Below are 24,577 nucleotides of genomic sequence, written 5' to 3'. Positions count from 1 at the left end.
AGACAGGCCCAATAATGCTGCATGTTCTAATTTCTAAACAAAAGCATAGTTTTGCTATCTTTTAATTCAAACTTTTGTTGGATGATGATTTAAAACATTTAATAAGTCTAGCACGGCGGTGATCATTTTGTAAATCACTTGTATCTAAAAGGCAGAACATCTATTCTGTCTGTTGCTGTTCTGTCATGTGAGAAGTGGGAGGCGTTTTAAGACATGGGATTTGAAAGACAAAGGCCTGTTTGACCTTGACTAATGTCACACTAACTGATAGCTGCAGTAACCCTCTGACAGAGGCCATGATGGAAGATAAGTGACAAAATAAATACATGAAAAGAAGTCTCTTTATTATCTTTGTTTTTATTTAACGTCCATTTCTTGAAAAGCTGGCGCACACTGAATATATCTGCAAGACGTTAAATGCAGAACATACAGTAGATATATGCAGAAAAGAATGCATCAAACCAGCATTTAATCTGATTCTCAGACAAATATTGGTAATTTTACTATGTGTCTGCTATGCATGGGTTAAATAATAGGCAGGGCTAATAGTTTGAGGACAGGCACTATATTTTCAAAATGCTGTAAATTTCCCACTCCATGTTGGGAGTGTCCAAGGTCAGTTAGAGGTGACAGGGAGGTTGCTAAAAAGCACTTCTCTCATAGAGATACATTATATTCTAAATGCTTGAAAAAGCATATTTTTGCTAATGACGTTTGCTATTGTACATGTAGAGGGCAATAGAATAAGTCAACTAATATTATAATGATCATATAAAAACAATGAGATTGGTAAATAAAGCTTTAGTACATTTGGTACATAAATTTATTGTATTGTATTGTAACATTTTATGACTATTCCATCTCAGTATCAAAAAAATGCCTATTTTATAATGCATTTATATGGAACTTGTTTTCTTTCCATATGGATGTTACCAGTCATTGAGGAAGAAAGAAAACTGTGGGCTTAGAAAATATCTGTAATTACTGTAAAGCACATGACAGTGTTTAGCCCAAAGTGATGAAGGCAGTTTGAGAGGTTGAAGGAAAGTTGTCTGGTGACCTGCTGAGTTTCACCCCTGGACAAAAAATGATCCGCTGTTTACTCTCCAAACACGCTGAATGCATCCCTGCTGACGAGACACTGACCTCTCACACCACAAGGACATTCCTCCTAAGGAGACGGAGAAGTGTTGTGTGTGTGAATGTGTGTATGAGAAATAAGGGAAAAGTCATGGGGGGAAAAAAGTCTCTCTTACTCGTTCTTTTCTCTCTCACACTCATGTTTTCTTTCTTGATATTTGTCTGTCTTTGTGTCTCTTAGCTGTGTTGAAGATGGGACATCTCAACCTTGTGGCTGTGATGGCAGGTAAATAAAAAGAGATTCATACATCATTTCATCATCAGTGTCTTGTAGAAACAAAGTTTCAAAAAAACAAAGTTCTTTTTTCTTTTTTTTCTTTTTTTAATCATCTACTTCAAGGACCAGTAAAATATTTTCATAACTTTGGTCTCAAGGTCATTGATCATCCTCTTTTCTCTTAGTTGTTAGTTACAAAATATGACAATATTAACAAAACAGTATACCACCGACCACTAATACAATTTAAACTGTTTAAAATATTTCAAATTTAGGGAACATATATGTGTACATTTTCCCACATTTTTTCCCACTTTTATTTCACCTATTGGCTCCTGATAGAGATATTGTTTCATGTAAGCCTTGTATATGTAAGGTGAATTTCTAATATATAAGATAATGACACATAAAGGTAGACTGAGTTTACATTACTGCCATGCATAACCATCACACGTACTTCTAAACTCTTTAACTGTACCTGCAAAATATAGCAAAATGTTCTCACTCTTTTTTACAAGCATGCAACAGTCCACTTGTGCAAAAAACTTTCCATGACCACGCACAAATATCCAAGAGCATAAAACAAACTTGTTTTCAAAAGAAAAATGAACCATCTTTTGTATCATCTTAAAAAATGCTGACTATGTAGTGACACATACTGTAGCCTGGCAAGAACTGACTGTGTGTATTTGAGACAACCCCCATTCAACAAAATTAACATTTCAATCATCTTTCTTCCAGTGCTGTTCACCCTTTTCATGGAAACGGAAGCAAGTAAGGCCAAAGAACTCTGCTTTCGCCTAATCGTGTGCTGAGACTGTTGAGTTTCTTGAGAAACTGGTTTGTGTAGAAACTTGGCACATCAACTTCTTTGTGTGTCTGTAACAAAGGCCTGATAAATCCACCATCTTAAATAATAGTTTGCCTTATGTAGCACAGGGTCAGCAAAGGTCTCAGTGTCTCATGTTTGTTTGTCTCATCCCAAAATAGATGCTTTAAACAGACCCAATGTAACCCAGAAACATGGGCTAATGTGTTGAATTTGCCACCTTGTTGTGATTTTTGGAAGATTGTCCCTAATTTTTCTTTTCCCCTTTCTTATTTCTCCTTTTGCTCTTGTGTTTGGTCTGCAGATCCCTTTGTTTACAGTAAGTACAGACACTTTTATCTCCTAATCTACAATACACCATTCTATCATCTCAGTTATTTGTATGGATAATAGTGAGATTAGTGCAGAATATTACATATTCAGTTGGATTGTTGTTGATTTGCAAATTTCACATGCCAGATGACAAAAGCAGCCACTGTAAATGTGATTATTGCAAAACTATCTGTTGTGCAGTTTTTTTTAGATAAAGCATGAATCAAATGTTTGTTGATACTTCCATTTGCTTTGGAGTTGAAATGTTAGTTTCTAAAGTGCACTGGGATCTCTTTAACCTCTGACATTATTATCTAACAGACTATGAAAGGCTACGAATCGGAGGTCTGATCTGCGCCTGCTTGTTGGTGGCTGGAGGACTCAGTGTTTTACTCTGTAAGTGCTACAACCACACATAGAAATATGCCAGTGTGGTAAACCTGTCGGGAAAAAAAACACATGACGACACACCTTGTTGACCACACGATCATAAGTAAACATTTTTGTGTGGATAATGTCTTTATCACAGAGAAAATCACAGAGATACTGTATGTCAGTACAATAACCAGAGAAGTAATGAAGACTTGGTTGTGTAGTGAAGTGTGTAACACATCCTGGTTTTCCTTTACAGATAACAAGTGCTCCGGGAAGGGCAGGTAAGATTTTTTTTTCCTTTTGACCTCCGCACAATCCAGAATATGTGAATAATCTAAATTTGAACATGTGACTCGCTCCCTCTCATTGTCTATCTCTCTTTCTCGGTCTCCCTTCCTGCCACCCTGCCCTCCTCCCCGACCTTCCCCTGTAGAAAAGTGGAAGATGACAACAGTGAAATCTGATAGCGTTCATGACAAACCGGTTTCAGCCAGGAAGAAGAGCAGACAGGCAAGGGGTGGAGAGACTGGGTTGGTAGGGGGGGGGTTTATGATCAGATGATTGTACCTGTACAGACCCGTGCAAAGAAACACCATTCATTTGAAAAAAAAAAAAAAACTTAAATGCTGCTGAAATACTAAAGCAGCTCCCTAGATGGACGTGTCATGCCTGAGAGAAAGTAAATCAAGCCCCCTTTATGTTTTTCTTGTTAAACCAAGATCTGTGATTTATATTCACAAAGATGTTTATCCCTGTAAACACATATGGAACTGCACGTATTCGGTCTGTCTGACATCTGCTGCTCAGTTTTGTCATCACCACAATAATATTGCATATATTTACTACTGAAAAGGTGCTTCAATTGGAACACGATGTGATGTTTTGTCATTATCGCCTGCTGTTTATTGGATGTTTTACTGCATAATAAATTGTAGAATTAGATTATACCTGTGGACAACCATTTCAATATTGGCACAATTAGAAAAAAAAACAATGTTAGAAACCATTGGTGTGCACATCAAATTCAAAATAAATTTCACTATTTAAAACCATCCTCTTTTTATTTATTTATTTTTTTTACTCAATTACCCAAAATGACTAGTTTCCTTGACTAAAAAAGCCAGTTAGAGTTTCAGTTACCATCAATATATGTGTTGTATTATTATATCATTGTGTTTTCAGGCTAATATTATGATAGCTTGCAATAGCAAATATCCCCGCGTGGAGTTTATCAGCTCAATAGAACAACTTCCCGCATTTTCGTTCTCGACAAGCAAAGATTAAAGCAGCACTCCTCCTCCTCCCGGCTCTCAGTCCTGGTCCTGGATCAGCCTCCACGCCCCGCTCGGCTCCATTCATCAGCTCTTCAGCTGACAGATAGAGAGCAGAAACCGATCCCGGGTCAGGACTTACCGTCTAAAGTCCAGCATTTTAAACTCAGCCCCCTTTTTCTTAAACCAAGCCAACCTGTTGCGAGTCTCAGCAGTGAAGGGTGTTGGCTGCCTGGGAGAAAGTTCCTCATTTTTGCCGCTACTGAACATAACGTGTGAGAGGTAAGTGTTGGACAAAGAGATGACTTATATTTCACAGAAGACTGTTTCCTCAACAAGTGTTTTTCTTCAGTTTAGAAATTTTGTTATGAGGTTTAAGTTTTCATTATATGCTCGTGCGCATCTTTTTAGGCATGAAGTACAGTTTAGCTGACGTTAAGATCTTTTAAAGATAAAACGAGCTCGTGCCTTATGCTTGCGAAGGAAAACTGTTAAATCTTTTATTCATTATTTATTATCTGGTTCATTCAGTTGCTTAGAAACTCAAAAAGGCGCAAATTAAGCCTATAAACGTTAAATTTTCGAGAGAGAAGTATATTATTGATTTTTTTTAAAGGTACAATTTAAGACATGAAAGCTTATAATGTTGTTTGCTAACATTTCTTTACCCACCGGCCAGCACGCGCCTACGGGCCACGCGCTTTAGTCACGCTGTTCATGTCGACTGAATTTTAAAAAGTACACAATAGACTTAAACCTTAAAGTACACTGACTGACAAAAAGGTTTCACTGTGTCTGTTTGTACATTTGATCCAGATAAGAGGAAAACTGACTCAATAAATCCGGATGACGTTGCCGTTATACATGCGTTTGATATCACGCTTCTTAAATACTTTTTAATTAGATAACCGAGGCGACACGTCACGGGCAGAAACATCCAAACTCACCAGTTAACTTTATCTCACTCAGTTTATTTCAACCAGTGAATATCTCCTGCTGCGAGGCTTTAATGATGACATGCTGCTTGCTTGTGTGTGTGTATGTGTGTATGTGTGTGTGTGTGAGAGAGAGAGAGAGAGAGAGAGAGAAAAGGCCAGCTGATAAGGGCAGTGGTGATAACAGTTTGCTACTATGTGGCCCAAGGACACATTCAGACAAGGACAGATACAGGAGCTGTCAAATTCTGCCGTATAATAGAGAACTGTATGGAAGTGAGGACTGTGGGATATTCATTATTTGTTGGATTAATGAGTTGATTATCTACATAATAAAATGTTTTCAATCTTCTGATTTCAACAATCAAACCACTGAAAGATATTGAATTTATAATAACTGGAAAGAAGTAATTCAGATTTGAGGAGTTGCAACCTGCAAGAGTTTGCAAGTTGTTGCACTTAAACAATTAATCAAAATTTATCACATTGTTATCTATCAATCATGAATCAATTTAATTGTCTCAGCACTAATGAAAGGGAGATTTCTACATGAGTTCTATGATATTTATTCAAGCACATTAACGTATCACATTTGGCAAAATGCCTTCAGCAACTGACTGATTAGAAAAGGATATAAATACTTGAACTGTTAACAAGTATTTATTGCTGGCTTTATTAACATTATCAATCTGTTAATAATGTATAAATACAGGAACCTGAGCAGGTGCTTGATATAAGTTTGTTGGCACAAATATGGATTTCTAACATTTCTGCCCTAAACACACAAATAAAAGCATGTTTTCTTGGTGACGACCAGATTTGACTTCAGTTTTGAGTTACATCAAGAGGTCAGAATTGATCCTCAAATAGCCAAATGTATTTCTGGATATTGTATTGCTTGAACATACTGGGAATTTGTTTCAGCAATGACTGACGTGTTTCCCTGCATTGTGAGCTGACTCCTGGGCGAGATATATTTTCATTTTAGTTATTTTTAAATGACAAAATAGCCCTGTAGGGTTCAAGGCCACATGTTGTAGCGGTAAGGAGATGCTATCTATTCTGCATCTGCAGAGCATCACTGACTGACTTCGCACAGAGAAAGAACAATACAGTCACACATCCAACCCACAACTGTCTAGATGTGAACTATCTATTTTGCCTTTGACTGATTTAAATCCTTCTTAACTCCACTCATGTGACCACCATTTTTCAGAGAGAGAAAAAAGAGGCAGACAGAGTTTACAGGGTGAGAGGCAGAGATGGAGAGAGGGTGAACGACGGTGGCGACAGACAGAGTTATCTTTCCTTTCTCAGGTGAGACAGACTTAGCTCTCTGTTCTCACCTCTCCTCACATGACCACAGATCTGGAAAAAAAAAAAAAAGAAAACAAGAGTGAGTGAGGAGAAACAGTGGAGAGACGTTGAGAGGAGAAAGGGACAGAGAGAAAGAGGTGAGACACACTTTCTCCTCACCTTTCCTCGCACCACTTTGGTGGCTCACAAGCACAAATTTAGAAACCTCAACAAGTAGACATCGATATTGTGACTGTGACCTTCACCTTCAGTGCATTCCCTGTGTGACCACGAAGCTCAGCAGAGACACAGCTGGTCATTTGTAATTCGTTAACCGGCTCATGTCAATATTATAACTGTAATAATACTAAAGATGTCTTTTACAAATTGTGTTAGAGCTGTTACTTGTCCATTAGTGCGACATTAGTAGAGATTTATTGAAGAAAGGTGAGATAACTCTACTTCATCATTCACTCTGCTGAATATTGTGTGACTGCGGAGTGAAGAACATGAAGGCTGTTGCTAGCTGCTTATTGCTAGCCTTGTGGTTACCATGTGTGACTCATGGCTCCAGTATGCTCCACTCCCTCTTACTCTCCGTCTGTCTTTTTGTGTCCCTCCTCATTCCCTCTCTTTCCCAACCATATACTCCCTCCTCCTCCTGCCTTATTCTTTCTTTCCCTCAGGCTTGAATTCTTCCTTCTGTTTCTCTTTGTCACTCTTATTTCCTAAGTTGATATCTTGTTTGTGCTTTCTTTCCTTTTCTTCATCACCGAGCTGCCCCCCCACCCCCCGCCTCATGCTTCCTCCTTCCTGCCTCTCTTCCTTATTTTTACTTTTACTGTTAATGAATTCAACACTTTAGCTGCATCAGTTGAAACTCTTTTGTCAGAAGCTGTTAGCTGTTATCACCCAGCCATTTGGCAGCCACAGAGGCAAAGAAGTCGGCTTTTTTAATAATTCAGGAGTACATCTGAGGTCATGTGTTTCATCAATCACATTTCCAGGCACGCAATTATACGGAAACATCACGCACATTTGTCGTAATATGACACATTTCTGAGTGGACTGGTGAAATGAAGGGAGGAACAAGTTATAAGTTCAACTGTGTCTCAGACTCAGCTGAGGTAAAAGCACATTCTTCATCACAGACTTTCCTGTGTGCACGCATGTGTGTCTCATAAAGGATGTGCTGAACGCTGGAATCCAGGGCTGCTAATTTAAGAATAAAACATGCCACTGAGAATAGGCAGCTGTCTTTGTAGTGCAGTACAGGAACACACACACACACACACACACACACACACACATACACACACCGGTGTCCAGCTTTCAAGTGGGTGGCTGTGGGGTGTGTTGGAAAAATAGAAACAGGGCAAGTCACAGATACATGTTGTGCACACCACGTCCCATAATGCACACTGTCATATGCACACAAAACAGAGAAAGCTAAAATCTAGTTATTGGGAGGTTTTGGGGGATAAAGTAGCATTATGATGTACAGTAAGTACATATACATGTATGTATTGATGCACAGTACTTGATGAATAGTGCATGCTGTTGATATACATGTATACCTCATATTACAGATTCATATGTCACTAAACAGGATTTAAAGAATAGACGGACATGTGACAGTCAGATGTTGTAGTAGGATGCTTTACTTCCTACTGCAACAAGTTAAAATGACAAATGTCAGTGGTTCAAAGGTACTGAGTGTGTGGGTTTGTGTGTGTATGTGCGTGTAGATATGTCAGTGTGTGTTGTCACCTAACTTAGACACATAGGAGTAAATACTTGTCTCACATTTAAAGCCAACTGGTACTCTTTCTCGGTATGTCTGGACTCTTTGTGTGACCCTGTGTGTGTGTGTGTGTGTGTGTTTGTTGGTTGAAGTGACTGAGAGAAGCAGTTTCACATTCAGGATTGCAGATCAATTGAAACATTTTTTGTCCACTTACATTGTCACCATCTACAGTGATTTTTTCTCTGCTAGTGGAAGAATTGTGATATTGGTTGGCCACTTTGGGCCAGAGGCTTTTTTTTAGAGAATATAATCTCTAAAAAATATAAAAACCTTTTCTGCTTTGGATACTCCACAAGCTTTCCACATATTTTCTCACACACCTCTGGTGATATCTAGCCAAGCAATGAGGGTGGTGTGGTGGGTTTTTTGCCCAAAGTTTCAGTATGTTTACATGCACACAAGAAACTGGTTTATTTGAGTCACACAGGAAACTGGACAATGTGTTTGTTTGTAATAGTAGTTGTTGGTGGGTCATTAAAGGACGAGTCCATCTGCGTTCTCCTCCAGGCTTTTCTACTGCTGTTCACTGCTGCTCCAGCAGCAGAGCAGACACCCGAGAGGACTAACGGCTGAGTGGGTGTTTCTGTTTGAACAGAAACCTACGTCAAGTCACATGAGAAAATGTTTTTAGAAGCACATGGGAAAATAGCATTTTGATGCTAAAACATACCTACTTTGACCAAAACTTGAATTTTCAGATTTGAATACATGTGTTACACTACAGGGAAGCTATAGAATGATATAAAAACCTCAACAACAAAAAAACGGACCCGTCCTTTAAGTATATTTAAGAGCTGCGATTGTAACCTCACTAGTGGAGTATAGGAGTGGAAGAGTGGAGATGATGGTGTATGAGCGTGAGATGGGCAGAGAGCCTAGAACTGTGCTTCATGGAGTGTACAAAGGAAGGGATAAATGAGTGGAAAAGACTTAACAAAAGGAGAGGAGAAGGGAAGGGTGAAGGAGCAAGGACATGTAGACGTGTGGTAGAAAAGGGAAGTAATGGCAGGATAGGCTGGAGAGAACTGGAGAGGAGACAAGCCTGACAAAAGCAGAAGAGCAGCGTGAAACAGTGGGTTCAAACAAACAGGCGATTCTTCAAGCTTTTCAGATAAGTAGAAAGGAGTATCAGATATAGAAAGAAAGAAGACGCTAAATGAAGGAATAAAGCAGAGAGTGTAGAGACAAGAGCAAGAGACAAAGAATATGGAAAAACAGTCTGAAACAAAAAACAAAACAAAACAAAAAAAAAAACAAGGGACAGTCGGAGACAGGCCGAGTAGCGTGACAGAGCCAGACAGAAAAGTCTTTATCCCTGGACCAGGCGGAGCTGGAGAAGTGTCTCTACAGGGAGTTTGTATCCAGGGGACAAGAAAATACCCTTAACAAAATATGGCTCTTCAGAGGTTCTTTTTTTATATTTATAACAGAGCCTTTGGTGTCGGTTCTCTCAAACTTTGTGGTGCAACTGAAGATGATTCTTGTTTTCTTTGTAAAAGCTATATAAAGCTTGAACTTGTAACTACATAGAGGTCAAATAAAATCAGATCTGAACTGAATATTGTGTTGTAGGGTTGCAATTTATCATTCTTTTGATTATAGATCGTATTTTATTGGTTAAATGATTAATCTGTCCTAGTTTTGTCCATGCCATATTCCAAAACCAAAAAATATTAAATTGAATCCTAATATATAAAAGAAGCTCGAGTTAGCATATGTATGTTGATTCATTTCTACAATTTTTTTTTTTCAGCACTATTGTGTTGTGGAGCTTCTGAGTGAAAGTGCTCCTTTTCTCTTCTGTACTGAGGAATATATGTTGATATATATATATATATGTTTTATGGCCACTCAGCTTTACACTTAACTGTACTTATCCACCAGTGCTTTGCCTTTGTCCTTTTTACAATGATTTGAATACACACCTCCAGCACTCACCTCCTGACTCCGCCTTACACTAATATTTGCTTTAGAAACTGATCTTCAAATAAAAGCAGAGGGGCGCCACCTCTCTTATACTCTCCTGCTCTCTGTTCCTCACCCCCTTCACTCTTCTCTCTCTTCTCTGTCTCTCCTCCACTCACCTTTCTAGTTTGCCCTCTTTGTCTTCATTTCTCTGTCCCTGTCCTCGCTCCTGTTTCTGTCCTCTTCCTCTCCTCTATCCTCTCTACTCTTTGTGTGCCTCTCTCCTGAGGTAAATGCTCCTCTAGTGGTTGTTGGCCTGTTTCCCATCCTCTACATTCCCCCTTCCTCGCCTTGGGTTGCTGTGGAGAGGCACTGAGAGAGAAGCACTCGTCCTGCTCTTCTCTTTCTCCCTTTCTGCCAAACTCCAAATACCAGCAGCAGAGGAGGCAGACACATTTTCTTACATCCTCCTTTATTGTGATCCCTGAATCTCAAAGGTCACCATCAGATTCCTTTCACACACAAAATGTTAGCTGGTACTGAACTCTAGAAGCTGAATCTTTACTGTAACATCTTTAAAGACTGTCTTTCATCATTACAGCATTAGATTGTTACATTTTTACAGCTTAATCTACAGCAATATTTTCACTTATGTAGCCTTTGATTACTATTGCCCTTCTTCTCAAACAGGAGAAAAGTTGAGATAAAAGAGGAGAAAATGTTTTCAGTTTCCCAAAAGTTGCCATAAAGTGCAGGTTTGAGAAAACAGAGAGAGCTGACACATCATACTACAGCACAGGCTAAGCTGTAGCTTCAGGAAGAATTGTAATAGGCAAACTAATTTGCCTAGATACTCCCATACTGCAGGCGTCCAGGGCAGGGTATGTTCAGATCACCTCTCAGATAAACAGTCAGTCAACCCAACTTGAATGTGATGTCATCCAAAATGGGGCATTTTCATGCCTGCATGTGTTGTGTTTTTGCTCACATGTGACTGCGCATAAATGCCAGTTTGAAACGGTCTTGGGTGTGTTTGCTCTTCACTGTGGAGCGCTCTGAGCGGTGTAAGTAAGTGGAAAATCACTGCTGTGTTATAGAAGGTGTGTCTCCTCATAGTACGCATGTTGCCTCTGCTGCTGCTGCTGCTTCAACATGGCAGTTAATACACTTTAGACACAGAACAGCTCGGACAAAGCGTGGGATGTAATTGTGGTTGTCTGGAAATGTACTTGTTCATTAAGGATATGAGTGTGATTATTGTAAATCTGCTCTCAGTGTCAGGAGAGAACTCTTTAAGATAAGAGAGCTTTTTCAGTTCTTAATAATTAGCAGGAATTGGAAAATAAAAATATCTCCAACAAGGTAAAGCACATCAAAAAGAAACACAAAGCTCACCATCGATACACTAATGTACTCTAGAAATAAGATTAAAATGACATTACAGACAAGAATAGCTCTGGAAGGGAGAGCCCGTGTTAATAATATTTTCATGGATTTTATTTGTTAGCAAGTCAAAGCAAATAAAAATAAATAAATCTTGACGGTTGCAGCAGGTGACTACATGTATATGGGGATGTACATAAATTATTTTTAATGTAATTGGCCTGCGGTAGACATTACAAGGCTTTTACATGGCAGCAGTGTAATGCATTACTCAGCACTTTGTACCCATCAAGATCAGATCGAGTTTCTGTGCATCTGAGTTCGAATGAGAGCGAGAGAGACCACTTTGTTCCCATCTTAGTTCAATCAGATTTCTCTCTTTGTCTGTGTGCTTCAGAGAGAACGGATGCGTGCTCAGTAGGAGTGATGAGTATGTCTTTGTGTGCTGAAGTCTTTTTAGTGCCCCTCAGAAAACACAGAAAGGCTAAATGTTGCTTCAGGTCTCTGTTGACTCTGTCGGCCTGTACGAGCCAGTTTGGAGAACCATAATTTCTTTCTAAAATGCGCTCACATACACACAGATTTAAAATTTGATTATTTGTACCATTGGGACTGGAGATAATGTCATTTACTCCATGTTAACACAACTAGAGCCTTCTTCAAATGGCCAGTCAACGCAGCACAGTTAGTTAATGTTTTCATTCTGCATGCATGCATAAGTCAAACATAAAGCTGCAGATATTTAGGTTACACAGGTTTTATCTTAATTATTGAATGTGGCTATGGCAACTAAGTATGCAGTGAAAAATAATTAGTGCACATCAGTCTAATTACCGTCTTAACTCTTGATGATTTTGTAGTTGATATCACTGTCTGTTATCTCCTCAGGTAAACAGCCTCAAGCTTGAAGATGTCAAAGATCTGTGCTTTGGTGTTGATGACACGTGAGTAAAACCCACTGAATCTAATTTCATTAAATTTTGTCACAAGTTTCTATTTAGTCATTCAGTTTGTCATCACTCGAACACTGTCGTTATGTTTCGTGATTAAGTTCTCATGACCTATCCACTCCCCACCCCACCCCCCTCCACTTCCCACTTACTGAGGAAATTCTGCTTGAAGTCTTGTCTTCCATCAGCATATTGCTCAACCATTTACATTTTTGTGACACTAAATAACATGTCAGACAGGAGAGAAAAGGCAGAAGGGTGGATGAGTGGTTGTCCCTGCTCTCTAAACTCTAAACTGTCTGATGTGATTATGTGTCCCATAGTGATATACTGTTGTTAGGAAAGTAAATTCCCCTTTAGGTGAAGTGTCTCTACAGTAACAGTGTTGAAAAGGTGAGGGCTAGCTTCAGGTCTTGTAAAAAAAAAAAAAAGACAAGGGGATGAGGAGGAAGTAAGATGAAACAGACAGAGGTTTATGTAACACTTTTAAACAGATCTGGTTTTCCAATAAACACAGCAAAGATTGAAGAGGTTTTTAAGAGGTACTTTATTCACTGACACTCACAGTTTTATATGACCGTTCTTCATATCAGACATGGCACCTGTCTTTTCTCAAAAGTACCAGTAAGATATAAGTATCAGAAGCTACTACAATATGAAGTTAATGTTAATTAAAATTATTATTTTTTTATTTTGACAGCGTTTAGACCGTGTGAATCTATACTATTTGTACATTCTCTATACTTTCATTTTCTATCCAACCTTCATGAAGCCTAAATTACTAAATGAGACACATCAAGCTATGTTTCACTGCGTGTGTGTGTGTGTATGTGTGTAATGTTTGTCTCTCTTTCTGCAGTTGTCTCCCTGGTATTTGCAGAAGGGCAGAACTGTAAGGACACTTCTCACTTTCACAAATTCCTTCCAATCAATCAGTTTGAGTTTTAAGGTTTTGATTAGATTTCATTGAAAATTTTTTATCATATAATTGAGAGTAATGTTTGTTTTAAGTTGAAACGTAGTGACCTGATGGTCAGGCATGTCAATCATTAGTGAGAAAATCAAACTAGGCCATTGTGTGTGCTTCTCTCACTTTGTACTGTTGACTTTATTATGTCATTGTTTGATATGTAGATGTTACTCTGCATTTATCTGCGGTTCATACCAGCTTTTAACTGACCTATTTCATTTCTGTTCCTGCAGCTGAAGATGACCCATTTACCTTTGGTAATTCATTGTTTTTACCTAATTATTATCATTATTATTTATAAATTAAGGGAAGTAGGAAGATAATCATCGACAGTACTTGACATTTCATGGCTGTTAAGTTTACAAGAATAAAATATACACATCATCTTTTACATGTAGATCTGTATTGTGTGATAATTGTTTACTGCTTCTTATCTTGTTTTTTATCATGTATTACTGGGTAATTTGCTCATATGTTTCTTGACTGTGGTGACATTGACTTGACTTTTTTATATTAAACTTGTTTTTTTGTTAATTCTCTAATGGAAACCATGATCTGTTTGTGCAGACTACCACAGACTGCGTGTTGGAGGCCTGATTCTAGCTGCTGTCCTCTGTCTCATTGGCATCACCATCCTGTTCAGTAAGATGCAAATTACGCACACACCTATATCAACACATCCATAATCCTGTCATAAACAGTCTCCAACAATGTTCAAATGCATTCAGATGTCATAAAGAGAGTCCATGCTTCTTTTCTCTTGCTCCAGGTGGCCACTGCAGGTGCAAGTTCAACCAGGACAAGAGGTGATCCTCCATACAGTTAAACATGTAACACTTTTGTGTAGTTGCAGAGAAACATTTTTTAATATTATATTGTAAAAGTTGAACTTATTACAAGCTTACCAAGTTCCAAAGATGGCAAAGCTTTAGTTAACAAAGTCACTGTAGATAGAAATCATAGAAGTCTACTGCTTTCTCTTCTCTTACTCTCTACTCTCTTCTCTTCTCTTTGCAGAAGGAGGACAGGAAGCAATGCTCAGCAGATGCTCAATGACCAAGGTAGTGTATATTCACCTACCAGCAAACACCTATTTATAGCATAACCCCTATTAACTGTCATGGGTGTGAGAAACGGAAATTAGAGCATCTTTAGCTTCTGTACTGTGACGTATTGTCCATTGAAATGGAATATTTGAGCGGTGTAGTTACAAGAGGGATTTCAATCAAATCCTTTACATTTGATTGGACCCCTAAAAGCTTTGAGTTTAGCGTGATACAGAGCTGCAGAGAGAAACAGAGCTACAGAGGACTGTTTGCTCCATGCACATCTCCCTCACCTGCTGTTAGATCAGGAGGAGGACGAAGGAGAGATGAATTTATTAGACGTCAGCCACATAGTTCTATAAATGAAAACAAAGATTTTGCCCACTGATATCCAAACATGCATCTCTTCCTATCTCTCTCCTCATCGTTCTGTTAGCTGCAACGACCCACAAACGATGAAGTGAGGTTATATATGACCGGTGTGGCAAGCTACTTGCCCAAAGTCATATTTTAGTAGATTCATTTTTGTAAATGCCCCTGAGTTCAAGATGAGTCATCATACAGGAAGAGAAAAGACAGGGATTTTGATATAAAAACAAACACTTGACACTGATTTTTTGACATATATTTGGTATATAACAAGAGGTAAATTAACAATTAACACAGTGACACAGAATTAAAACAGGGGAAAAGTATTTTTCATTTAATGGGGCCTTTAAATCCACCCTCAACAGCCAAGACTGTGTTGACGACCAGAACAGCTGAATGAATATTAATTACTCATCAGTGTGAAACTGATGAGTAATTCATACTGGTATTCCCACTTTTACTGTAATTTCTTTGCTTTCCAAACAAAAAAAACTACATATGTACTTGATGTAGAAGAAATGAAACCCTCTGGTCAAGTCTCCATTGTCTTACTAGAAAGCTTTTATTCTGGACGCAGGAAGCAGAGCGTACACTCAAATGTAACATACAGAATGCTTAGCATTCACAGTGAATATTCACGCTTTATACAGACATCCAACCCTTTGTGTAATAAGACAGTAATTCCCTGCAATCTCATTTGGTTACAGTGATGTTAGCTCTGAGATATTATTACAAAATGATCTGGAAATAAAATCAGTTTTATCAATAAATAATTAAGTGTGGACTAATGAGCATTAAAACTGATTACAGTCTCTGCTTCCCGAGCCCAGAAGAAATGCTTTCTAGTAAGATAACGGAGACTTGACCAGAGACTTTAGTTTCTTCTACATCAAACTGTTGTACATATATGTATGTCGACATATGTAGCTTCTTTCCCTCTGAAACATTCAAGATTTCATCACACACTTGACCTTCTGCCAAGGTCTAAAGTTATATTTACTCTGTCCATCTGTTTCACTGTAAACAGCCTCATGTCACACACACACTAACACAGTATGGACAGCACACACAGTGCTGGGCTGAAATGCCATGGACCGCGCTGTTCAACAGGTGGTGGCACTGAGGGTGTCTGGCATACAGAGAAAGATGAAGGGAGAAGAAGGGCGGTGTGAGGCAACCATACTCCTTTTTTATACAGTGACGCAGCCGCTTGATCATATTTACACACAAAATAAGCATGATACAGCTGAAATGACATACTGAAACAAGCAGACTGAATATATGTGTGATATGATCTACCATAAAGTGTTTGTCTTGTATCATGGGGAAGACCGTTTTTTTCAGATTTTTGAGGTTCAAGTGATTAAAAACGCAGAAAAGTCAACCACTAGAGGGCTGTGTTGTTTCTGCTCCAGGAACTTGTAGATGCATGATGGAGGACCTATAGCTACTGTATGTACTACAGTAAAACAGCTAACATGGATGAGCTCAGACACCCACTTCTTTCACCCCCAGATTATAACACAAACTTTCTGTTATGAAAGTCTCAAGCTGAGGAAACCTCTGATGACACAGATGATGTCAGATGCTGCTGGAAAAGCAAGCTACAAGCTAGTTAGATTTTAGCAGCCCTGGTGTAGATAAAAATACATTAGTGGCCCATATGGAAAAACACAGTGTGTGTGTGTGTGTGTGTGTGTGTGTGTGTGTGTGTGTGTGTGTGTGTGTGTGTGTGTGTGTGTGTGTTTACAGTATATAACCAACTCAGCAGGGGCCTACAGGGATTTACTGCACTCACTCACTCTGTCTTTCCACTGCTCATTATCTGAGCATGAGTGGCAGTGTGTTTCTTCTCCATCTCACTCGCATAAGGAAAACCTTGCATGCAGAGATTCTAACACACAGTATTTACCTCATTTCTCAGGGTTTTAGGAGTTTGATGACTGTGAATTCCAGGTTATAATATCTCAGTGAAAGACCAGTATAAAAAATGTAATAAATACTTCAATAGAGGCTTCACTCATCTCCAGTTTCAGGACTGTCACATGATGCTTTTTGTATGGTATCATGTTACTCATCACAAATTCAAATTAACCATTTGAATTTAGAAGCTCACTGTCTGTGTGTTTGTCCACAGGTCGCGCTTGTGATTGCTAGACGTCACCCAGAACACAATGACTTCCCGAACCTGCAACCGACAGATCACAGGGGCAGAAGAGGGCAGCCGCACGTCGATTTGTAACACCCAACGAGAGGCTTTTGTTTTATCGTTACAGAAAGCAACAGGAAGTAGTTTGCTGTGTACCTGTTGTGAGTTGTGATGTTTTCTGCCTGATGATTGAGCTACTGATCTGCGGCCTGCTCCTCTACACACACACACTCGGACATACACACACTTGTACACACAATTTTTGTCACTTTCATTTCAATCAATTGAACCTTTTTGTTGTTTAGAAGTTGAAACAGTTCTTCAACTTTTGAGAAATCCCACTGTAACAGAAATGAAATGTTTTGTCATTCATTGTTGAATTGTATTTGTGTTCCTAGATTTTGATTGAACTGAAGGCGACTTCAAACAACTGTAACACAAACCTATTACCAAAAAAATTCCTTAAGTGTCCACATATTGTAGGTGGTGTCAATGTCTCACACTACTTCTGTTGTCTGTATTGTATGTGTAAGATAAACATTGATGTAGATATTAGTTGCTTTTATTGTGACCAACCTAATCCACTGTCCCTGCTTTCATGTCAGATACATCAAATACAAATAGTCATATATTTAGAGCGGTGTTGATAATTCATGATAATCTTTTAATTCTCATGTTTAGCTTTATGGAGGAATGTAGTGGATTGCACAGGTCAGAGATACAGAACGAGTCTGTCATGTTTCTATAAAAGAACTATTAAAACAACTATGAACAATGGACCTTTCTTTAAAAATATGTGTGTGTGTGTGTGTGTAATGTGCATGTGTGTATGTTTCCCTAATGAATGAGTGCAGTACTAATAGTAGTATTCAATTCAAAGTTGTATTCAATATTCCAGACTACTATCCAGTCACTGCAGTATAAGTGGGATAGTACTTATTCATCCCTCTGCAGTTATCAACATCTGAACACCACCACAGTATGCTGTAAATTGGATTTGCAAAAACAAAATGAGACAAAAACAGAAAGATATTGATGTTAAGAAAATCAGAAATTGTGGCCCTGTTAACACAGTTAAAGGTACTGTGTAGAGTTTTTGTCCTCCTGTAGCACTGTGGAGTAGTATTTCTTTAATGAGTGGGTCTTCTAAACGCAATGGAGGACACACATGTGCACAGTTAATACAAATTCCTGCCGGTCGTTTCATCCACTGATCTGCGGCAATATGCCCACAGAAGAAGAGTTAGTAAAGATGGATATAAATAATGCAGGATTCAGCTCTGGATGGATTAGGCAGGTAGTAGGCTTGCATTAGCCTTTTGCCTTGCTTAAGAGACAACAAGGAAGAGGTGAGTACTGTGTTATTAGCATCTTTATCATTTACATTATCATGTTAACTGTTGGTAGAATTGCAGAAAAATGGACTGAAGTCCACAAAACAAAACACTACATCTGAATTGTGATCAATATTGATAAAGGCTTCTCACATAAAGTACAAGTACCTCAAAACTGTACTTTACTTTTAAGGGAAAAAAAGACAAAGATAGGCTTAAAAGAGGCTGTGTCAACCTTCACTTAAAAAGGTTTGTGTCCATATTCTCAATATTATTCATTGATCAAGGGGAACAAGTTTTTATAACAAACAATCAACAGGCAGCACAAACAGGTACATAAACATAAAATGACCTTAAAAAAGGGAGTACAGTTAAACAGAAGTAGAGTGGGTCACAAGTACACTATTGTCCATGACTGCAGGTCTTTGAGTGCTGTTCACTACTCACTACTTTAAGTGTTTTCAAGAAATTAAGCTTATATCCTTAGATATCCTGGGCTGCTTGTTCATTCGAAAAGCGTTGCTTCTGTAAAGTCTTGACTGACTGAATTTTACATTGAAGATGAACAAGTTGTTTGTTTTTAGCTTTAGCAAACGTTGAGAGAGAAATACAAAAAACACTGATGAAGCAGTTAGTCGTCTCCCATATTCACATTTGAGGATTATCACAGTCACCTCTATTGATGTTTACAAGTTGTTGTAGTTCGGGTCTCAGTGAACTAGCAAACCCTGTGTTAGTCAGTAAGGTTGAATTGAATCACCATTTGGTAGCTTTGGTCAGGATAAACTGAAACTGAAGGCCACAAAATATTGCTGAATGGTCAGAAAGAAGAACTGAGAGGTGAGATTGCAGTTGAGGCCACCGCTGTAATAACGATATAGCTACTTTGGCAACATTGCTTCAGAACTTTCTTGCCTAATTTTATTTCTATGAGTGCTCCAACTACAGTTACATCCATAAAATATCTAATCTATCTAATAATATATAGTCATTGTCATGTGAAGGAAAAACTGATTATAAATGGGTTATTATGAAGGCTTGAGGAACTTCAGATGTGCTGACTTTGAAGACAGTGCAAACCACAAAATGATTTGTATGTCAAAAATGACTCATAAATAAACTAAGATAAATGCTGTCACACTTTATAAATTGTTTTGTGTGTCTTTTTAAGTCTGTAGACTGTAAAAAAAAAAAACATGATCAGCCTTTTCATACATGTTAATTAAAAGACTCTCTTAGCTCATCATTCAGGGACCCGTTTCATATAGTCCAGCTTTCAGACTTCCACTATAATGTGACTGTTTGGATGCTTTACAGATAGAGTAGGGAAAAACAATGAGGGGGAGAGGCAGACAGCTTTTCACTATTACAGGTTATCCACTACATATGCTTTAGCCTTTCCAACACTGCCACCTTCTGTTTGGTTTTATACATTTTTTTTTTCACTTTGAAGTGTCAATGCAAACATATGTCCTTGTGGGCTTTTAGATGGAATCAACTGGACTATTAAATAGAGTGGATGTTTAATATTTACCTACGGTACTTAAAGGACATTATCAACTTATTGTATGTATTACTTTAGCCTGTTGAAATAAGACGTGAAACTACAGGAAGTCTCTCAGCATTCACCTCCCAAGTCAAGGTGGACAAAACAGCAGCATGGCCAGACTAACCTGTTAGGGCGGCCCTAATGACTCCAAATTCCTGCTCTCCCTCTGCATTGTTTTTGTCATTTCTGAGTTTCCATCTACACAGTGCACAAAGCAGACTGCGTATGGCAGGTTAATTATGTGCCAAGGTCCCCATCTCCAAACTGCTCGGTCCACAGGAGGTGGTGATGGAGGTGTTTACTAAAGTCCTGCAGGGCTTCTGGTTGCCTCCGTCAAACACGTCCTTCGACATGCCGTCGCAGCAGCTCTGTAAAAAAAATGTTGGAGTTACTCAGGCTGTTCTGAACCGGGTGTCTGTACACCATGCTGCATCAGGTCACCTTCTCACGCTCCATCAGAGACGTCGTGGTCCTGTCTATCCAGGAGAAGGTTAGACAGAGTTACACTGACAACGTCCTGGTGAAGAGGCTGAACTGCTTTGCAGCAGAGGTGCTGAACACGATCACTGATGTCACAGTGGGAGAGATCTGTGTGCTGTTTCAGCCTCAGACTGACCAAGACACTCAGCTCCTCCCACCTCCTCTGATGCCTCCAGCTTAAGCTCCTTCAGTCCTGGAGGACAAGACTATGAACCAAGAACCCAACAAAGAACCAGACTCTGCTGTGGTTCTCCTCCACCTCATCCTGTTACTCCTGCTGATGGACTTCCCGCCATCACTGCCATCCAGAAGTGTTTAACCATCAACCAGGATGAACCAGCTGAGCAGCCAGCACCTCACCCAGAACCAGATTCTGCCAGTCAAGCCAAAAAGAGGAAGGGTGGAATCAGATGCTTGAAACAGCCATATATAACATGAAATCAAGGAGCCCAAATGATACTGGGTTTTTTGGTACTGATATTAAGATCCAAAAATCTGATGATGATATATTGACCTATAGCAATTATTTTATACTTTAATTAAATGTGTTTGTAAGCCACCATTTTACAGTTGAAAAATAAGATTTGTTCTCTGGTGGACAAACTGTGTTACAGCAACGCCATTTCTGAATAATCTCAAATATATCTTTGGCATTTCTGTACTAATAATTTCTTGTTACTTCGACATAGTCGACATATACACTGATGCTGATATGAGCTGATATCAGAGGATTTATGAACCTGACTCCGAATAAATGGACAGAAAAGGTAACAAATGAGCCTTTTGAGGCACAGAGAAACTTCATGTGAAATAAAACTTTTGATGTATCCACGTTTCTTTAGGAATTTTATGGTTTTACATTACAGTATATTTTTCATTGCACACACCATGTGCTCATTGAATGAAGGTATCACTGATCAGTATTCAGTTCATGTTGGGTTGAAAAAACTTGTTATTGCTATTGATATGTTGGTCACGACATCCTGTTAAGAGTCTTTGTAAGAGTTACAAATCATGAGTCACTGACTGCCATCTTGCATATCAATGTGTTTAGTTTCTGCAGACTTCATGACTCCTCAGTGTGCTGCTTTGTGACAAAACCAGAGGTGAGGAAACATCAGACAGCTTCAACTAGATTTTTTATATGTTCTGTGAAAAAGAAATCCTGAACAGAGTGTTGATTATACAATATGAAAACCATAGAAGGTCAAAATATGGAGGTCTGGGTCACCCTGGTGGCCTAAGGATCTAAGGTGCCAGCAACAACCCCACTTCCAGTCATTTCTCTTTCTCTTTGCTGTCTTTCTCTTAAGCTAAAAGCTTATTTTTATTGTGGTCCTTTCAAGAAACCACAATTGAAATAAGCTTTACGATGGTTTGCTCCTTGAGCTTTTAAAATGAGCTTTGCAAATTATTCATTAGGAAGGAAATTATTTCTACATATTTTTGAGCAACACTCAATATAAACATAACATTTGGTTGTTTTCAAGAAAACTCCACATGGTACCTTTTCCACACAGGTGTTTTCAGTTAAAAGCTGATACCTGGCCACAGTTATGGTGGGGATTACACGATGTTACCAAACTCCATTAGATTGACTGTAATTAATTCAATTAGGTAAAGAATCTGCTATATGATTGAGGGATCTTGTTTATTTTATTTTATTTTATTTCATCTTATATGTTTAGTTTATTTGCCTGATTTTTTTTTTTTTTTAATCTGTATATAATTTTCTATGATGTGCCACATGCATGAGATTTGGTTTCTATTTATGCATTGGACATAAGTCGTTTTTTATTTGAATTAAATTGAATTGAATTGAATTGAATTTATTCCGTGTATTATGATGACTCATACGTGTAGCTCCCTCTGCCGGGATGTACCTGTTGTATCAGTAATGGACGTCTATATCTATGTCCACCTGTTATGGATTATGTTGATTGCCATCATACACACTGAGGAAGGGCATCTTGCCCGAAACGTCCGAGTGGCAATTCAATCAGTTTATTAGGTGTGCTGTCCTAATCCTCTTTTTTATTCAACTGTAATTAATTCAACCTTGCTGGTGTATGACTTTGACATAACGTCAACTGAACCGTGTGACTGTATGTGGATTAATGCAGCAAGTAGTGTAGATGCTGCCGTGACACTCCTTTCTGAGGACGAGTGTTGCTGAGATAAGAGGAGATAAATAAAACGAGGGGCAAAATTATAAACATGTTATAAACCATTGCCTTTAGACAGGCCAGGGTAAGAGACCTATTCAGAGGCCAAACAAATTCATCTTTTGACAGTTTTCCAGTGTTTGCAGAGAATGAACAATGTATTTACCATTCAAATTCAACCACGACAAAATATACCAGTCCGTTTTACTGAGCTGTTTTAATTGGCGGTGTTTTGTTTATTTGCCACACAGTCCGTCAGTTTAACAGGCAGGGAGATGTCTGTACACGCCCAGACGGTACTGAAAGAGGAGGTCGAATAAGGCAAGGTGTGTAGGGGATTTTAGTTTGAGCTTTACAGACCTGTCTCCTGTTAGATTTCTTGTGTAGTCATTTCTTGAGAGCCATTTTCATTTTATAGAAAGGCTATCTCTCCATCTAGTGGACACTTATATATCTGTGTCTGTTTTATCGCATCTATGTATACAACATATGGGTGGTAAAGACGAAAAAGAGTACCGGACCTCCTTGAATCTCCAGAACAGCTTCGATGCTCCTTGCCATTGAAAGTTTCTGACCTCTTCTGGAGCGATGGAGCCCATTCTTCCCAAAGAGTTGATCTATTGGTGATGAAGAATGCTGTCTAACATGATGCCCTAAAAATCTCACATAGGACTTCAACTGGCTTGAGATTTTGGTCACTGTGAAGGCCATATAGCACATGATTCACATCTTCACACTCATCAAACCATGCAGTGAATCCTCGTGCCCTGTATGAAAGAGAGAAAAGAGAGAGGCAGCAAATGCAAAACATGATGTGTGCAGAAAAGAGTATGAAATGACTGATTGTAAATGAATGTTGAATGTAAGAGTCACTCTAAACCACACGCATAAATAGGATTGTGTTGTTATTTATTTATATAATGCAGTAAATGGTAGTCCGAGTAAATGTTCCGAGAGGCCCAACCTCGCCTCCCATGGCCCCTCCCTCTTGATTTATTGCTTATGGTAATGAGAAGGCAGAGTCAAGCTAGCATTCAACAGCCAGAATAGCACCGGGAGTTAAATGTATTCGCGTTAAAAAATAAAAGCCAAAAATATTTAGTATTCATGTTTACTCATAAATGTGTTTGGATTTACTTTTTTCTTTTCTGTAGATTTCACAGTTATTAGGTGTTTTTGGTGAAATTGTATGTGTGGGAAGAGTTGAATGGGAGGTTGAGGATGAAGAAGAGCTTTTATTTAATATTTATTTTTATATCCTCCAGTGTCTGTTGCTGTGTTTCATGAACCTCCTTTAAATTAGTTTATTCTCAAGGGGTATATCCTTACAAGAAATCTCATAACGCACATACAGCATGTTCCCATATACAGTATGTTCCCATGCACAGGGCCTGTGTAATGGGAATAATCTTGGAACAGAGCAGTCATAGTGTGGACAATGTCCAGAGTCCTGTAAAAGCCAAGTGACGTAAAACATTTCCCAACCCAATAGTAAATTTACATACAGCATGCATGACTTTCAGCCTTTGTGACACCTCATCTCAAACTATTTGCCTACAAGGGTAAACAAATAATAATAATATAATATAATATAATATAATATAATATAATATAATATAATATAATATAATATATATATATATATATATATATATATATATATATATAGTACGTGTATATATATGTGTGTGTGTGTGTGTGTGTGTGTGTGTGTGTGTATATACACACACACACACACATACATACATACATACATACATACATACACACACACTAACACATATATATCATTAAAACAAATGACTATATTTAATAAATCAGTAAATATACAATATAAGAAAGCCTTACAATAAAATCTCTCTCCATATATATATATATTTATATATGGAGAGAGAGAGGGGGGGAGAGTGTATATATATATATATATATATATATATATATATATATATATATATATATACACACACACTAACACATATATATCATTAAAACAAATGACTATATTTAATAAATATATATAATATATAATATAATAAATATAATAAATAAATATACAATATAAGAAAGCCTTACGATAAAATGAGTCTTCAAAAGC

At 38.2% G+C, this 24,577-nt stretch overlaps 1 protein-coding gene and 1 long non-coding RNA gene across 2 annotated transcripts; one reads left to right on the top strand and one right to left on the bottom strand.

Annotated features, from left to right (window-relative positions):
* Nucleotides 1–4,296: 4,296 nt before the first annotated feature.
* LOC122987349 (phospholemman-like) lies at nucleotides 4,297–17,731 on the top strand. The gene is made up of 8 exons (XM_044359182.1): nucleotides 4,297–4,426; nucleotides 12,359–12,414; nucleotides 13,280–13,312; nucleotides 13,624–13,647; nucleotides 13,958–14,032; nucleotides 14,160–14,196; nucleotides 14,408–14,451; nucleotides 16,943–17,731. Exons 2-8 carry the CDS (start codon nucleotides 12,381–12,383, stop codon nucleotides 16,960–16,962), a joined length of 267 nt encoding a protein of 88 aa, XP_044215117.1. The 5' UTR covers nucleotides 4,297–4,426; nucleotides 12,359–12,380; the 3' UTR covers nucleotides 16,963–17,731.
* Nucleotides 17,732–18,565: 834 nt separating this feature from the next.
* Nucleotides 18,566–23,764, bottom strand: LOC122987350. The gene is made up of 3 exons (XR_006404482.1): nucleotides 23,004–23,764; nucleotides 20,279–20,690; nucleotides 18,566–20,205 (listed from the first exon to the last, which is right to left on the bottom strand). It is a non-coding gene; the product is annotated as an uncharacterized LOC122987350 (long non-coding RNA).
* Nucleotides 23,765–24,577: the final 813 nt, after the last annotated feature.

This window comes from Thunnus albacares, chromosome 8 (genome assembly GCF_914725855.1).
Source record: "Thunnus albacares chromosome 8, fThuAlb1.1, whole genome shotgun sequence".
Lineage (NCBI taxonomy): Eukaryota > Metazoa > Chordata > Actinopteri > Scombriformes > Scombridae > Thunnus > Thunnus albacares.
This window is presented reverse-complemented; position numbering and strand designations above follow the sequence as displayed.

Coding starts and splice junctions, on each gene's coding strand:
- LOC122987349 (XM_044359182.1), top strand. CDS start 12,381: ATGTCAAAGATCTGTGCTTTGGTGTTGATGACAC. Junction 12,415..13,279: donor TGCTTTGGTGTTGATGACAC/GTGAGTAAAACC, acceptor CTCTTTCTGCAG/TTGTCTCCCTGGTATTTGCA. Junction 14,033..14,159: donor TGGCATCACCATCCTGTTCA/GTAAGATGCAAA, acceptor CTCTTGCTCCAG/GTGGCCACTGCAGGTGCAAG.